This window comes from Myripristis murdjan, chromosome 7 (assembly GCF_902150065.1).
Source record: "Myripristis murdjan chromosome 7, fMyrMur1.1, whole genome shotgun sequence".
Lineage (NCBI taxonomy): Eukaryota > Metazoa > Chordata > Actinopteri > Holocentriformes > Holocentridae > Myripristis > Myripristis murdjan.
The window spans coordinates 22170196-22187969 of NC_043986.1; the positions used below are offsets into that span (position 1 = coordinate 22170196).

A 17774-nucleotide genomic window follows, 5' to 3' on the forward strand; every position below is an offset into this window, starting at 1 on the left:
CTTGCGATATGGAGTTGGGAATATTGCTATTTTTTCACAAGGTAATTGGTTAGACAGTGCTGTCATCTAGTGGTGTGTTTGGGCTGTGCGCAGGCCCACAGGCCCCTCGCTTATAGTACAGACGTACTGTACAGTCACAACACGGAACAAAGAGGAAGTAAACCGGCTTGATCAGTTCAGTATATAGTCCACAGTCATAACGAAATTACTACGCCGTACACTGACTGAACTGTATATTACACTGCAATATAGATCACGACCGGTTTTATCTATTCTGTTCTTGATTTATTCTCTTCTTTTTCCTCATCTGATGAAAATATACAAATAATATTTTAATAAAAGTTGTGTTGCTCTACATAAAAATATCTGGCTAAACGTACACTTGGCAAATGGTAGACTAAAGTAAATCAACTGGGGAACAAATGAAAATAAAAAATTAATAGAAACCCACATTGTGCACCACCAACACTGTGTAATAACCCTTTCTTTGCTTAAAAGATTAGGAGGAAAAGCATAGAGTGGCTGATATACCAACCACTTTATCATGGAGATCATCCCCAAATTATAGGCCTGAAAAGGCAAGAAATGAAGAAATAAGGTGCCCATAATAATAGTTACAAACGACAAGGTCTTGGATAATAACTATGTAACAATAATGTATGGTTACACATTAGTCTTCTCAAACTGCCTTATCACCACTGGATCTGACTGAGCACCTCAGGCATGTCAGTAGGTGGTAGTGTTGTACTGCACCACAACAGCTGGCCACGGTAAACCTGGTTTGTTAAATGATCTGAGAGAATTGGGCAAGTGGCATCGCTTGACTTGCTGTTGTTTAGTCATTTAACAATCCACATCGGCACGGCCTGTCTGAGATTATGGACATGATGTAATTCCCGTCCCACAGGCCAACATCCACTGTGCCTCTGTCATCACCGTACATTTGAAAACCATGGTAGCTTGTTAAAATGATGCCTCAACTTTTCCTCCTGTAATACAGCCATTTCCTCAGTTTCAGAGGCTGCCCATAGCTTCCTTATCATCCATATTCATATCAGATATATGGGCAAAAATCTTGTTGTGGAGTCTATTTTAATAACTACATCTGCCAGACCTTCATAAGTCTGTCACCACTGTTGCACATTTTTAATATTTTATTAGAACAGACCACCATTTGTGTGTGTGTGGGAGAGAAAGACAGAGAGCAAGAGAAGCAGAGAGCAGATAGGTGTAAGAACCGGTATAACCATTTGCTAAATCGCATCACAACAAATACGAGGCACACTTTTTCATACAGTAGGCCAAACAGTTTATAGCAGATGTGTAGCAACAACTCATAAACCAGCAGATTCAGAAAAATAAAAAAAGTCAGTGTACATTGCAAATGCTTGATGCAAACAAGTGTCGTACAGCCTATTAAGAAAAGAAAAAAAAAATCACATAGCTCATTTCAAGGCCTTTTTTCCTGAGTTGTGGTGGATTGGGCATTTAGTCCATGGTCCTACATTGTCATCATAATTTACCTAATAAGGTACACAGGAGGAAATCTATTCCATAAGGGTAGCTATAAATTTCGGGGAAGATATAGCCTATCAGTGAATATCTATAACATATAGAGGATACAGAAAAAGTGAAAGTATAATCACTTGGTCAACCACAGCTGAGTAAACAAAATTCTTTTAAAAGGTACCATAATTTCTTTTAATCTTTTTGCTCTATTGCTTTGTAGAAGTTATGTTGCACTTTTTTTCATTTTTGATTTTTTGTTTCATTTTGGAGTTAAACTCTTCCAACACTGTCTAGACAGTAAAGTATACTTGGATACATAATGGATATTTATTATGAATTACAGTACAGGATTTGTGCAAAACAAAACAAAATAAAACAAAAATGAATAACCTTGGCGAGCTGTGAGCTTTCTAGACTCTGTAAGCATACACAGAACATGGAAAACATACTATATACTAATAAAAAATAGCATGCATGCTGGTAAAAAAAAAGGGAAAATAATGATAAAAAATGTATGTGACTGAAAATACCTGGAACATAGAGATCAAATATATGTGTAACCACGTTGTTTTGACAGCCTGTGAAAATATAATGGTGCCTTTTAGTAGAAAAGTTTAGTGAGCCAGAGTTACAGCAGAGGGAGCATTCCTCCTGTCCTCTCCAATGTCTCCTCCCGGGTTTCATCATCTTTTTTTTTTTTCTTTTTTTCCTCCCTTTTCTTTTTTTTTGTACGGTGCTTTCCTCTTCCTGTGTCTGCCCTGGACCTGCCAGCAGCATCTCAGCGACGTCCCACTCACTTCCAAAGCTTCCCATCAAAGTCTAAACGAGGAGGCGGGAGAGGGGGAAAGAAGCGATAACAGAATGCTAATGAGATGTTAATTTCTTTTTGTGCTCATCCTGATCTGATCTCTAGCTGGGAGATCAGCAAGATCAAACTCCAGATATTTTTAATTTACTCAAATAAAATTCAAAAACTGATTGTATCCACCCTCATATCTTTTCAATCACACCGTGCCTGCTCACCCTTATTGCACTCTTTGGTCATATCTCGCTCCTTCAGTAGGTTGTTTTTGTAGTCTGTGGAAAGTATAGTTTGGACACATGATATCGCACAGCAAAGGACATAAAGAGCACACAGCTCATAGATTACTCATAGTTAACCCATGTGTTACTATGTGTGTGTGAATGGGATTTACCTGAATTCAGTGGTTCCTGGTTGCAGGCCTTCAGCTCTGTGCTTTCTAATGAGATTTCACCTCCACTGATCACATTCCCCCTGTGTCAGAATGAGTAATGACTGCCTTACCATCTGATGTAACTACAAGAAAAACTGTAATGGAGTACTGGATAGATTTTTTTTTTAGGTCTTACCGCTCATATCGCAGGTCATACTCCACCCCTGAAAAGAGATTTTAGTTTAGTTGTGCAGTACAATATAAAATGACAGCAGACAACAATTAAGCAATATGCACAGGGGGAGAAAAAAAAAAAACAGCCATAAAATTCCCACCTTTCACAAATGTGGTTAAATAATAAGAATTTTCATTAAAATATAGTCTGTACACACCGCAGTCTATGAGCAAGTAAAGATATGTAATGAATATGCTTTATCTTATGTAATATGTAATAAACTTTATGGAGAAAGCTGCGAAAAGAAAAATAATGCCCAGAGGAAACACAAGCACACACATAGAATACCTCTCTTTTTGCGTCGGCGTGTCAGCACAATGACAGCGGCAACAATGAAGGCCAGCAGCAAGAAGGTGGCTAAGATGTAGCCCATCTGCTGCATGAAATAACCTCGATGCTCGGGGAGGATGACATTCACGACTCTTGGCCTCTCTACGTCCTCGGTGCCTGAAGGTAGAATATGGATTAAATCAAACGACTCCTCCAATTCAAAGTCTCACACATCAACATAGCCCAGGAGAAACAAACACTCATTTCACATAGTGTCTATCGAGCAAAGTGAAGGCAAAATCAAATCAAATGTAGAACACAAGTAATAGTAACCAGGGAAATAATGATCATATTATATAACTAATATATTGGGTTTATTACAGTGCATTAAAGTAATGGCAAGAAACAAGGATCAAATTGAAAAGCATTTCTTCATGACTCAAAATATTATTCCCCCTGTGGCTTCTTCTTTTTCATTTGTTTCCAAAACCCAGAGAAAGGTGGGGAGGAGGAGTTAAATGTCAGAAGGCTGTTCAGCGGTAATGACTTCCAGAGCTGATGTCATGCAGCTGTTTTCTTCGCCTCCACAGAAAAATACTGCCTGACCAGAAAAGTGGGGGAGACGCGCGAGGAAAGACAGAGGAAATTCTGTTATGTGGTTTGTCTGTCTGTCTGACTTAGCTTTCCCGTTATTTACTTCTTCTCATAAACACACAGAAGTCTAGTTTGCGTATGTATGGGAAGAAAGTATCTGTGACACCTTCTTTGTCAGTGAACTCCAGCAGTCTGACAGGCTGGTCTAAATACACATCTGCCTACGCGACAGGCAGCTCTCATCTGGTGATGATCACTGCAAACAACCATGGAGAAGAAATGCTGGATCTTGAGATGGGAAATGAAAGCACTGCGGTTTTTATTTGTACTGCTCTTATCTCATGAGTGAGAGAAATATCTTTTCTCTTTACCTCCTTCCTGTTAGCGCACAGACCTAATGAAGAGTAAAAAACTTGTTTTTATCATATGGAATTTCATCATCTGCCTGTTGTGTAATCCACAGAAAAGTAAAAACAAAAATAAAACTTATAAGCATCACGCAGATCAAGATTCATTCTCTTTTAGGGCTGGGCAATATGGACAAAATGAAATGTGATTTCTTCGAGTGGATACCTCAATGTTGTGATGATATCATGTGCTTACAGAGGATATTCATACAAAAGAGGTTTTTGATAAACAGTCATCAGTGATGTGCATATGATGACCAAGCAGGTGGAGGCAAATAATAAAACAACTAGAACAATTTGATGAGTTAAGAAAACTTCACCCTTTTATGATAAAACAGCCTTTAAGACCAGGAAAAGACAACATTTATGCCATATCATGATATTATATTCATGATCTCAGACAGGATCTAGTCTGATATCACAGCATTGATATGATATTTATATATCGCCCAGCCCTACCCGTTAGTCTACTTTAATTCCACTCTCTCTCACTAAACCAGTGAAACTGGAAGGTAGAAAAACTGGACCCTAATAACATGAGATGTTCTGTGTCTGATCCCACCTTGAAAACCAGTCAAGCAGGGAAAACTGTGAGAGATTCAGACTTAATCTCCCCCCTCCTAAGTGGGAGCAAGGTTAGTAATTATCACTTGTCAGTGCTTAATGTACTTAATATGGATGAAACCGCAAAGACACGTCCAAAGTCTTCGTCTCTAGAGCACAATTAGAGGAACCTCAGCCCCAGCCGCGTCTTAGCAGGCGCCCATTTCCATTTCCCTGACAGATCGGACAGCAGCATACATGTTAATGGCTGTTTGACATATGCTGCACAGAGGTTACAGTGCGGTTTGCATCCCGTGGGATATGCATCATTTGCAAGTCAATGAAGTGACAGACAGCATCTTCATTTTCAAAATTAGATAGAGATTTCTGTTCAGCTCTGGACAGCGTGCGCAATGCTTCCCCTGTCACGATCACAAAGAAATAACGCTCTACTTGGTCTTGCCGTAAATGATTACAGCACTGAAGTGAATAGCTCATGCTATTTGTAATTGCAGATGATTGCTGGAGTCTGTACGGGGCACAAGGAACTTGGTCTTAATCTAACAAAGAAAAGAGCAGCGGTGGATACAGCTCAACTCAATTCCTAAATGAGTTAGACCCAAAGGATCAGGCAGGATACCATCTATCCATGTGTGCATTTCTACACAGCACGCTTTACCGAGCTATTAAATGAGCCGGTATTTCTTTAAAAGGGGAAGGAGGATCCATAATCTAACACATACCTTAACCCCCTCCCCATACTTTTCTCTTTCATGTCAGAGCCGGCCCAGATGTTGAACAGATGTAACAGATTTCCTTTGACTGCTGATAAACAAGCCTCCACCAAAGGCTGATACACATCGGCACAGAACGAGGCCAGAAAGTGGGAGAATAGAAAGATAAACAAAAGTAGAGATAGAGCATAGCCAGTCTAGACACGTGCTTGGAACTTTGGGAAAATGGGGTCAAACGGAGGAAAAAACAAGTTTCTAACCCTCCACTCCCTAAAATTATTGGCTTTTTCAGCCTACCACTCTCCTCTGCACAGTGAGAATGTCTCCAGCTGTAAAGTTAAACCATCGCTTAACTGGGGAAAAATGAAAAAAGACTCCAAGGAAAATGAGACCACTTCCGTTTTGGGCAATTAGTGGGAATTTATTGTCGACAGCTTCTTATTCCTAAACCAGAGCAGCAAAAAGTCAGAGCTGCTTTTCAGTTTGCAGTGCTAGACAATGTGAAAAACTCACTAAAACATTTATTTTTTCTCTCTTTCTTTCCTCATTTCCTCCTTTCTTTCTTTCTTTCTTTCTTTCTTTCTTTCGTTTTTCTCTGCCTCTCACTCAGTCATGAACTTCAACACTCCTCCTATCTCCTCCCTCCCTCCCTCGTCCACTCAAACACAAAAACAGAAAGGTCTGAGGAGAGAAATTGGCAAGAGGAGGAACTGATTTAACTGACCAAATATGCCCATAAATATAACCAAAATGAAAAACCCAGGAACGGCCGTCTCACATCATGCATGCTTCAGCTCAGAAAGCCTATGAAAAACAATAACATTTAGAAAAGAAAATTCCACAGTTTTGTTTGTCTTGTCGACATGAAAGCATTTTTTTTTTTTTAGTGTTGAGTGTCTTACTTGGCTCTGGCTCATCATTCTCCAGAATCCGGGGGGCTGCGGTGAGGGCGGGGGGAAGCGGAGGGCCGACAGTCAGTCTGAAGATGCGTCTCTCATGCAGGCCGCAGTAGTGATGGTGTAGGTGGCAGGAGTACAGCCCCTTGTCCACAGGCGCCAGGTCAGAGATGGACAGCGAGAAGTCCCCAACAGAAAAGGCATCCTCGGCCACACTCATCTTGTTCCGGGCAAAAAGTGGCCCGTACTCCCGGCGCTCCCCAGAGGCGTAGAGGTCCACGAGGCGGTCGGCCCTGTCGGGACGCACGCCTGGGGGCTGGAAGTCCCAGTGGGCCACCTGCTGCTGGTCCTCTTGGAGGCCTTCTCTCCAAAGGGGACGCCGGTTCACGCAGGGCAATGCCACCGAGCTGCCCAGCAACACCACGAACACGGTCTTCTCTCCATCCCAGTAACGTTTCTCTTTTCGAGCTGGAAACAGACCATTTCAAAGACATTATTTAACCCTCCTGTTATGTTCAAATTTTACTAACATCCCTTATGTTTGGGGTCAATTTGACCCCAGCAGTTTAAACCTCAACAAAATTATTATAACTAAAATTGTTACCAAAGTTTATGTGTCAGGTACTTTATGTTTCTTTGTTGACTACCTAAATAGTCCTTTAAATAAAACATAACTCCCCCCCCACCCCCACTTATACATCCAGTATTCCTATTACACGACTATGGAAAATATGCAAATCACCATAAAATCTCACTGACTGACCTAAAATTGGAAAGAAATATCTTTTTGGTGTTTTAATGGCTTTATATTATTTCTAAGAACAAATTTTTGTTATTTATAACATTTGGAAAGAAAATCAATTTCTATTATCAAGGATAGTAACATGTCTTATGTTCGGGGTCAATTTGACCCCAGGAAAAAGAAACACAACTTCTGAGTGAGTAACCCAATGTAGGCCTGCAAGTGGGTCACATCCTAGTCTTTCCAGCTGTCCCCATACACAAACCTCCCCTCTAAGTTTGTCATCACAAGTACACTATATTACCAAAAGTATTCGCTCACCCATTCAAATGATCAGAATCAGGTGTCCTAATCACTTGGCCTGGCCACAGGTGTATAAAATCAAGCACTCAGGCATGCAGACTGTGAAACAAGACATTTGTGAAAGAATGGGCCGCTCTCAGGAGCTCAGTGAATTCCAGCGTGGAACTGTCATAGGATGCCACCTGTGCAACAAATCCAGTCGTGAAATTTCCTCGCTCCTAAATATTCCACAGTCAACTGTCAGCTCTATTATAACAAAATGGAAGCGTTTGGGAACAACAGCAACTCAGCCACGAAGTGGTAGGCCACGTAAAGTGACGGAGAGGGGTCAGCGGATGCTGAAGCGCATAGTGCAAAGAGGTCGCCGACTTTCTGCACAGTCAATTGCTACAGAGCTACAAACTTCATGTGACCTTCAGATTAGCCCAAGTACAGTACGCAGAGAGCTTCATGGAATGGGTTTCCATGGCCGAGCAGCTGCAGCCAAGCCACACATCACCAAGTGCAATGCAAAGCGTCGGATGCAATGGTGTAAAGCACGCCGCCACTGGCCTCTAGAGCAGTGGAGACGCGTTCTCTGGAGTGATGAATCACGCTTTTCCATCTGGCAATCTGATGGACGAGTCTGGGTTTGGAGGTTGCCAGGAGAACGGTACATTTCAGACTGCATTGTGCCGACTGTGAAATTTGGTGGAGGAGGAATTATGGTGTGGGGTTGTTTTTCAGGAGCTGGGCTTGGCCCCTTAGTTCCAGTGAAAGGAACTTTGAATGCTTCAGGATACCAAAACATTTTGGACAATTCCATGCTCCCAACCTTGTGGGAACAGTTTGGAGCGGGCCCCTTCCTCTTCCAACATGACTGTGCACCAGTGCACAAAGCAAGGTCCATAAAGACATGGATGACAGAGTCTGGTGTGGATGAACTTGACTGGCCTGCACAGAGTCCTGACCTGAACCCGATAGAACACCTTTGGGATGAATTAGAGCGGAGACTGAGAGCCAGGCCTTCTCGACCAACATCAGTGTGTGACCTCACCAATGCGCTTTTGGAAGAATGGTCAAAAATTCCTATAAACACTCTCCTCAACCTTGTGGACAGTCTTCCCAGAAGAGTTGAAGCTGTAATAGCTGCAAAAGGTGGACCGACATCATATTGAACTCTATGGGTTAGGAATGGGATGGCACTTCAGTTCATAGTATGAGTAAAGGCAGGTGAGCGAATACTTTTGGTAATATAGTGTATATCCCCACCTGATGGTGTTACAAAGGGCTCAAATGCTGATTTTATGTCTTGGACATGGCTGACAGTGTATCTGCTGGGGCCTGGAACCATTTTGATGACATTAGCAGCATTAAGTCGACCCTGTTGTTCATGTGGGGAGAGGGACCATGATACCTCTCCATTTTTGGAAGGTAACGTGTCTGCTGCTGGTTGAGAGACAACAGGAGGGTCAACACTGAGGGTTTCATTCTCATCAGAGGATGCCTCATAACCAGGGTCCTCCTCAGCATGATCCTCTGTCTCTGACACATTCTCCTCTGTGTCACTTTCACTGTCAAAGAGCTGTGACAAAACCTCACTGGAAGAAAACCTTTGCTTCGCGTTCATATTCAACTGAGAGAGAGCATAAAGTGAGAGTACACAGCGCAACAAGAGAAATGATTTAGAAGGCTGCTGTGCAAGCTTCTATATGTTTGCTCCTGCCCCATGTGGTGGGAACTATCAATGTCCTCGTGGGAACCATATTTCCCCACTCTCACAGTGCGGGAAATATCGAAGTTCTTGTAGGTATTATGTTTTCCCCTCCCCAATATCTCCCCCCATATCCACCCATGTCAGTGGTTACCGTACTACTTCAGGTATGGTTATGTTAGGTTAAGGCCCTAAAGCAGAGGGAAGTTTTTTGAAGATTATCAAATTGCATGTTACAGTGACCTCATTTTCATCCAAAACAACCAAAAAAAATTGTGTAAAATGGTGTTTTATACAGCTAAAACAGCCTGGGGTCAAATTGACCCCAAACACCACCGATGTGTACAAAATGCGTACAGGACACTGAAAACATATCATCATGTGAACTTCATGTTTACCCGGTAGTATCCACTAAATTAGGAAAAGTCATAAAATATGAAGCAAAAAAAATGATGTTAAGTATTTATTTAGAGACGTTAAAAACTGAATGGGGTCAAATTGACCCCAAACATAATAGGAGGGTTAAACAATTTTATATATTCATGAAAAAATACTAACTTCCAAACTGATCAGGGGGCCTTACCTATTTTGGTGACATTGAGTTGGATTTGGATGGACTGGTGAATCTGGCAGTAGTGATGGTGAAGATTACAGGTATACACACCTCGGTCAGTTGTGGCCACACCTGAAAGAAATTCAAACAACAGTTCAGTGAAATTGTGGGTGCAACCTGTGTGGTCTGACTGGCGCAGAAGTCAAGGCCAAGACAGGAGGACTCACTGTTGATGATGAGGGAGAAGTTGCCATCACTGAAAGCAGACTCTGGCACGGAGATGCGTCCCTTGTTGAAGCCATTGTAGACCCTCTGATTGGCTCCAGGAGACATGTCCAGGATTCGCTCCACAGAGTACTCTGGGCTGCTGCGGACCAGGTCCCAGTGCACCACCCTCTGACGGTCCTTCAGTCTGTCCTGTGTCCAAATCATGCGGGGGCTGTGGCAGGCCAGGGTGGCCTTCGACCCCGCGGGGAGGGTAATGTTCTTGGCCTCAACCACAACGCCTAACCTGTTGCTGCTGCTCTGACCCCATGCTGTTTCAACAAATGAAAACAAGGCTTGCAACTTTAAAACCAACACTGCTCGAAATGGCTGAAGGAAAAACAACAAGCAGTCTCTCACAGGGATTGAAAAGAAAGACAAAACAGAAGCCATAAACTTTCAACATTCCCGAGCCATATGCTGACAAATTTACAAATCCCCAAAATGAAGTGAAAGAGAGCTGCAAGGATCAAGCATGAGCTCCATGCAGCTTTTTTTTATCAGGCAGTACAAAGAGACAAAGAAATATAAACTGTGAGGAGATTTTCATGTCTTACCTCCTGGGAGGAAGAGGACAGCAAGAACTGAAAGAGACAAAAACATCAGTGTTAAAAGTCACATTCTCCTGATCTGCGTATGTCAGTTTTTCCATAATATATAACATATCTATTCACCACAGAAATATCTTCACTATTTACAGTCATTTGAAAAAGATAAGAGTCAGCAAATTAGTGCAAGAGGAATTGTAAGTGTTTAGATTTGACCTTGCCTGACCCCACAGAGAGGAGTTTCATACTGAACAGCTGCACCAGATGTGCTACAGACCCTCTGTGAGAGAACTGCTTACAGGAACACAGACCAAAACTGGGACACGGTTCAAGAAGGGGGGGAAAAATATTTTAAAACAGCAATGTTTGTCACATAAAACAGTTTATTCTCATAAACAAGCTGGTAAACAAGCTGGAGGTCAACAATTCTCTCTAGAAATACATTTTGCTGTTTGTGTTTTCTTAAACTACAGATGGGAAATTTTCCTATTGCACGTTTGCTATTTCTAATCCATTTTTCCCCGAGTGCTATTCCATCCTCTGTTTACCTAAGGGCCAGCAGACACGCATGCAGCCAAGTCATACAGAGCCTCTATTCATCCTGGCTGCTGCTGGCTTGTGGCAAGGCCATGATCCTGAGGGGATGAAGAGCCCGGCTGCTATTCAGCTTATCCCAGTTATGACCTGTATAATTACTGGTGTATTTATTGCTGTATTTGGTAATGGGGTATTCTCTGGAGGCTTCACCGTTTATGCAGTACCATCAGGAAGAATTCACCCTTTACTTTTCCACATAGTGTGGTGTTACAGCAAAAACTACAAATACCCTGAAAATGACAAGCTGAGGTGTTTTAAATCAACAATTACTCAACCCTTCACAGCAAAACTACAAATTAAGGCACATCCACATTCCTTGGAAACTCCTTAAGAGGTTTGGAAAATTTTTCTGGAGTTCATCTGCAGCCTGTTCAACTGGCTTTGCCAAGAGGTCAATGGGTCAGCTGCTCTGAAGTACTGTCTAATAAGACTCTGATAAGATAATAACCCAGTGCAAGCACAGAGGTATGTTTTCATCCCAAATCGGGCGGTGAAACATCTCAGCTTAAGCCATTTTGAATCTAGGCTACAATAACACAAAATGTGGAAAAAAGATAAGGGATTGTATACTTAATATATACATACACAAATATTATACCTATGCACCCAGTTCCCTGTCTTGTAATTATCTTGAGCACATGCTGTGTGTTGCATTTACTCACAATGTTCTTTTCATTTAGTCAAATAAAACTGAACGGGCATGATCACTAACTTTTTCCAAAAGAGCCAAATTTGTTTGCTTATGTGAATGCAGGTAACAAACAGGTAAAGAGGTTGCTGTTATGCTGTTATTTCAATAGATTCCAACTCCAAAAAATAAAGCTGTTAACAGTTATAACCTCAAAGCCGGCATGATTATTTTAAATACTCTATAATCTGTATAATTAGATGTGATCCAGCCTTTGCTTTCATCAGCATGTACCAGTGTGAAATAACACACCAAACTGAGTGAAACCATCTCAGCACACAGTGGCATGGCAGATCTCACTCTGGAAAACCCTGGTGGGATCTGGATTGCGGAGTATAAACTATCCCGCAGAAAGAGAAAACAAAGTGTCCCAGCCCATGTAATTTTCTCTCATCTCTCCTCCAGACACACAGTGGCTGATGACTCACGAGGCTGGTTTAACACTAAACACTTAACAATGTGCTATTGCACTACAAAGCATAATAACAGACATTTGCCAAGCAGCCTGCAAAATCACGACTGACATTTATATCCTCAAGGGTCCCATAGGGAATCGCTTAACAGAATACAAAACACAAAGGTAAATGAGTGCAACTGACCCCTGAGATGTTTAATGCTCAAGGAATTTATGATTCAAAATGATGTCAGTGTGTTAAGTTTACTCAGAGGCTCATCACAGGTTCAGAATAAATCCAGCCAGCTGCAGATTCAGCTAAACACACAAAGCCACATTCAGAGGCTCTCTGTGCTCAGGAGGGGACATGCTGTACCGTCTGGGGAGCCTATTGACTCTCCTGTGGTTACACCTACAACCAGGTGGATGTCCCTTAGACTGCATTCATGTAGCTGTGATTTACAAACATCCGCCTCTGCTAAAGGTGTGCTCCAGAGGAAAAAATCTGCTGCAGGGGTCTGGATGCTGTGAGTGTAGCCAAACAAACATGTGGCATGTCTAGTCTGGTTATTTTCTGGCTGGTTTTCATACATCTCTTTATTAAATCCTGATTTACTCTGTGTTTCCCCGAGCGCTTATATTGTCACAAAGAGAATTTCTACTCTGTGTCAAGACAGAGTTTTTTTTTTTTTTTTTTTTTATTGTTAATTTTGCCACAACCCATAGTAAACATGGTTGGGGCGGTAATCCCCCTCCTCCACATCATCCTGACTCAAAAGCAGCCCACTCATGGTAAAACACTCATTACTGACACATATAATGACTGGCTGGTTGGATTGTGCTGACTCCTCTACTCAGACCGCACTTAACTCAAAACACATTGGGCTGCAGCCATAAAAAAGCCCACAAACATATCAGCAGGCCGAGGCAAGACTGGATTCTATACAGAAGTTTACAATGCCCCGTTTCTTAAAGGAGGAAAAACAATGAAATCTGTGTCAGAATATCCTCGCCCGATGCTTTTGATTTGCAGAACTCAGTGTAATGACTTCAATACATTTACTTAGTCAAAGTCCCAAAAAGATATCTAGGCAGAAAAAGAAATGGAAAGGAAAGTAAGATTTGACATGTTAGAGCATGGGATGGATATTTTTAAAGAGTTCAACTTGTGAAGAAAACGAGTTAAATATCAGAACACTTGCTCAGATAATGCTGGTGCTATATCAAAACAATAGATCATGCTGCATACTTGCAATAGTTGGCGAAAATGCAAATTTAAAAGCTAGGTCTAAAGGTCTATTTCGAAAATATTTCTCAGAAAAAGATGCAGTGTAGCCAAGCAGACCTGAGAGTGAAGTTTCTTAAGGCATTGTTTCCGAGAGCAAAGCCAGATGTTGATCTAATTATAGGCAACAAAGCAAGTTTCCAAAAGTTTTGGACTGGTGTGAAAACGCAGACAATACGTGAACTTACGCTGAAGGAGAGTCATGTCGCCGTGCATCTTTGACACGGTGCGGGCTGCGCGGGTGAAAGCCGACTGACGTGCGTGCGGTGCGGTGCGGGATCAACTGGAAAAACACAAGAGCACTTCAAGTTCATCAGGCAGCGGCACTTCGGAGCGGCTCTGCTCCTCAGGCTGGAGCGTCCACACGCCCCGCCTCCCTCTGTCTCTGAAACTCAATGCTGCTTTGGCACCGCTGCATCCCTGACGAAAAATAACTGCAGCATGCCTAAATTTAGGGTCATTAATAACATGTATAAATATCACAGAAAAACAGGCACATAATTAAAACATAAGAAACACTGTAGCCTAAATGAGGTTAAGGTTGGAGTCATTCTTCAGGGATAATCAATGGAGAACAAACGCAAACTTTTTGTGGCAACTTACAGTATACCCATCTATCAGCCAAAAAGACATTTAAATTTATATAAGACATATTTAAACGCATAATTTCTTATCCTTTAGTGATCTGCCCATCTACTTAACGGTATATCCTCCTCTGGGGATATGTTCACCTCACGGCCTTATACTTGACTCTGAATTAAACTGTGATAGAACAAATTACGAAATTCTCTCCTGTGCTTTGTGAGAGCTTCCACACTGGCTGTTAGGATCAGATGAAAGGCTCCTACAGGAAATCGTTAGGTTTATGACTGCTCCAGGCCGCCTTCACAAGTGCACATTTAAGACAAGAGAAAATAACTGAGGACCACACAGGGATCATGGACATCTCTGCTTCACTGCCAGAAGCTGAGCGGTGATCGACCAAAATGAGACACTCCGGGCAGCGAGATAAAACTGCAGCGAGACCAACTCAACGCCAAATTAGTGACAGGGATCTATCAAGAGAGCCCATGAGCACTGGAAAGGCTGATGGTGGCAATTCAATGATAAATGCATATAAACCACAGAAGTTGTGCAATACCGCCATCCATAGTTTAAATAAGGAAAATGTATACATGCTGCATACGTGCTATTACACAGTCAGACTGTATTGAAAACAGATGGTAAGTCTACGGGAAAACAGAAAAGGACAACATGTGTTTCACATGAGAAATCTTTTTATTGGATCCTTTTTGAACTCATTCAGAGTGACTTTATACACAGAGAACATGTCCACATGGCAGAAACATGCCTCAAGCTGTACAGCACACACAGGTGACAGTGATTCACAGGATGGAGAAGAACGGTTTTTGGATGTGGCAGAGCAGTCCAGTATGAGGTGTGTGTGTATTAGAGAGTGTGTTGTGACACAGGAGTGATTTCTCCTCAGTCCCTTTTGTTTCCATGTTGGTTAATGAAGATCTTAGGCGTAGTCCATCCCTCGGGAGCTTTCTTCAGCCCTGCTCGTGTCCAAATCCTCTTCAGATCCTTCTCAAATCGCCTCTGTACAAGACAAACATAAGAAAATGGTTATGCTGTACTGAACTGTTTAATCTGCTGGAAATAAAGACACATTCAAATGAAAAACATGCTGTGATTAGGACCCAACAGTGTCACAAGACTGAAAACAATCACCCTTGGTCAATGCTTGTGACTTTGATTTTTAATACTAAATTATGCTGACCTGCAAACCCCAATGTATGTTATCATTACAGTTGATTTCCCTCTATTTTATCTGTATCTCAGTTGGGCCACAGGCTAAACAGAAGCTTTGTGTCAGTGAAACAATCCTCTCGTCAATACAGCACAGACTGGGGTCAAGCTGAAACACTCACTTGCTTCTTCTTCCCCCTGCCCTCCAGCACTCTCCTTCTCAAGAATTTGGTCCGTTTCAGCAGCTTCTTGTACTTGTGTCTGTTCATCTTCCGCCGCCGAATCTCCAGAACATTCTTACAGCTGAGGGGTGCCGCTGTGCCCTCGCCGTCCTCCAAAACAGGGACAGAAATGGGTGGCAGCATTTTCTCCTCCAGAAGCTCAGCCTCCTCCAGGGGCTGCGGTGTCTCCAGAAGGGGAGGCAGGGAGTAACGCAGGGAGAGCCAGCTCTCCAGAGGGCTCACTGACAGTTTACGCGGCACCAGAGCCTCGTCCAGCTCTGGCTCCAGCTGGACCCACCGGGGAGGAGATGTGTTGTCTGCTGCTGTCGAGTAGCTTCTGAGTTTCCATTGGACATAAGAGCAGTGTGCAGAGGGGGCAGATAGTGCGGCTCCACTGAGGGTTTGTCCATGTGTTTGAAGGGTGCCTGGGTGTCAGGGAAATGACACTGTTATCACCTGAAATGCTTCCCTTAATGGAGTAAGCATGATTTATACACCATCACATATTTAATTAAACTTACCAGCTGCTCTGCAAACTTGACTGAGACGAGGAACAACCCTGGAGAACATCGTCAACCCCCTGATCAATCCAGCAGGATCATGAGGAGTGAGTGATCCTGTGAGCACGGACAGATGTGTGGTTTTACACTAGCCAGCGCCTTCAGGTATCTAGATAACTTACTTTAGCCTAAGACTGAGCTGTCAAACACGTTAAATCCGCTTGGTAAACAAGGTTAACTAGCTGGCGTTGTCAAACAGCATTCATACAAATTAAATACCACGATGAAATGCGATGCAAAATTCAAATATTAACCCAGGTTGACCGGGTTTCACCTAAGTTCCGCCGGGCTGCAGCCTAGCTTTGGGCTAACTAGCCGCATAGCTCTGCCTTCAACCAGGGATGTAAATGTCACGGTCTTTTCACTGAACGTGTGGCAGCTGTTTATATTTCTACTATCAGTTAACTGTCTACTTGAGCACCAATTCATTCACACATTTTAAGAACGATTTCGCATTACCTAATGTTTCTGTGACCGGGGTTTCTCGTCTTCAATGTGACTCCAGAAGATAACTTCCGGCTTGCGCGACACAAATTTCGTACGTTTCCTGTTTCGTGGAGTTGACAAAGGTTCCGAAATGAAGCTGAGGTAAAAAAAAAAAAAAAAAAAAAATGTAACATAAAATTAAGTTGTGCTAAAATCAATGCGTTGCTGGTGCCAAATTTCATTACATTACAGAGCTAAAGTGGATCCATCATTCATGGTCCTTAGACTTCTGTCCTTCAGTCTAGTGCCTGTCTTTGTCCCAAGCCTAACTAATGAAAAAAAAAGCTAAAATAAAATGTTAATGCAGTCAGGTGTCTTAAAATAAATTAATACAATAATAAATGAATAGACAGAGAGTGATTGTAGCAGTTGTAGTAGGGTTTGGGTGTGGAGGAGAAGTATAGGTGAGAGAAAGTACAGAAATATGAAACTGATACATTTGAAACAATTAGAATAATTCCAATTTATCAAACCCAAGCAGCATCAGATTCCCGTGACACTTCTAAAAATGATTTTGAGCAGTAACCAAGATCCAACCTATTTAAAATTGTAGAATTTCTAATGTTGCATTCCCCTTTGTCTTTATACCCAAAATTTATATTAAATTACCAGTGATAAAAATGTGTTGTAGGCTATGTGACTGTGCATGGGGAGCAGCCCCTCTGCCACTCCTGCAGCACACCACTGGAGGTCACTAACCATCTAGAAGCAGTTGGTCTCATGGACCCCCCCTGTCTGTCTCTGTGCACCAGACTGACAAGGTGAAGGTTTGAATCCACATTGATTTACCATATCAAACAGGCCTGCAGGCTGCCTCTTGATCATGAGCTACAAACAGGGCTTAGAGGAAAAGGATGCACAATTTTTAAGCCTTGAAAATAGGAACCTGTGAATAATTGTATTGTGACCCTTTGTATTCAACACAGCTCCTGTCTGCCAAACTATCACTTCATAAAACTGTGTGACCTCAGTGTTAGAGAGTGATTGAACTTGCACTACCCATATCTCAGACAGGCTGCTGAAGCCCTTATTGTCTATTTTACATCTGCCTTTTTAAAACTGGATCGGTCACCTTGGACTCACATCAGATTATTGGAACCAGTTGCACTCCACATCTGGCTGCAGCTGTGTGTTTTCATTTTGTTCCAGTTCATATTGTCATGTTGGCTTGTTGTATTTCCCCATGTTAATATTTTTCACTCTCTCAAATACATTAGCTAGGCCAGTTGGTGTGAAGTGAATAACATGGAGTTTAGTTACTACTGAGTTAAAGGAGCAGGAAAGTAAGTCTGGTATTGGTTCACAACTACCATAGCTGTCACTTT

General features: G+C 42.2%; 2 protein-coding genes across 3 annotated transcripts; both read right to left on the reverse strand.

Moving 5' to 3' along the window:
- Positions 1 to 2246: 2246 nt before the first annotated feature.
- LOC115362744 (matrix remodeling-associated protein 8-like) lies at positions 2247 to 13737 on the reverse strand. Of its 2 annotated transcripts, none has more exons than XM_030056808.1 (10): positions 13619 to 13737; positions 10476 to 10502; positions 9882 to 10190; positions 9685 to 9786; positions 6370 to 6831; positions 3208 to 3366; positions 2881 to 2908; positions 2706 to 2785; positions 2533 to 2586; positions 2247 to 2328 (listed from the first exon to the last, which is right to left on the reverse strand). In XM_030056808.1, exons 1-10 carry the CDS (start codon positions 13644 to 13646, stop codon positions 2303 to 2305), a joined length of 1275 nt encoding a protein of 424 aa, XP_029912668.1. In that variant the 5' UTR covers positions 13647 to 13737; the 3' UTR covers positions 2247 to 2302. The 2 variants fall into 2 exon arrangements, with proteins under 2 accessions (XP_029912668.1, XP_029912670.1); XM_030056810.1 differs by lacking the exon at positions 13619 to 13737 and adding an exon at positions 11015 to 11062.
- Positions 13738 to 14689: 952 nt separating this feature from the next.
- aurkaip1 (aurora kinase A interacting protein 1) lies at positions 14690 to 16531 on the reverse strand. The gene is made up of 4 exons (XM_030056811.1): positions 16423 to 16531; positions 15925 to 16020; positions 15365 to 15828; positions 14690 to 15032 (listed from the first exon to the last, which is right to left on the reverse strand). The coding sequence occupies exons 2-4, from the start codon at positions 15971 to 15973 to the stop codon at positions 14916 to 14918; spliced, it is 630 nt and encodes a 209-aa protein (XP_029912671.1). The 5' UTR covers positions 15974 to 16020; positions 16423 to 16531; the 3' UTR covers positions 14690 to 14915.
- Positions 16532 to 17774: the final 1243 nt, after the last annotated feature.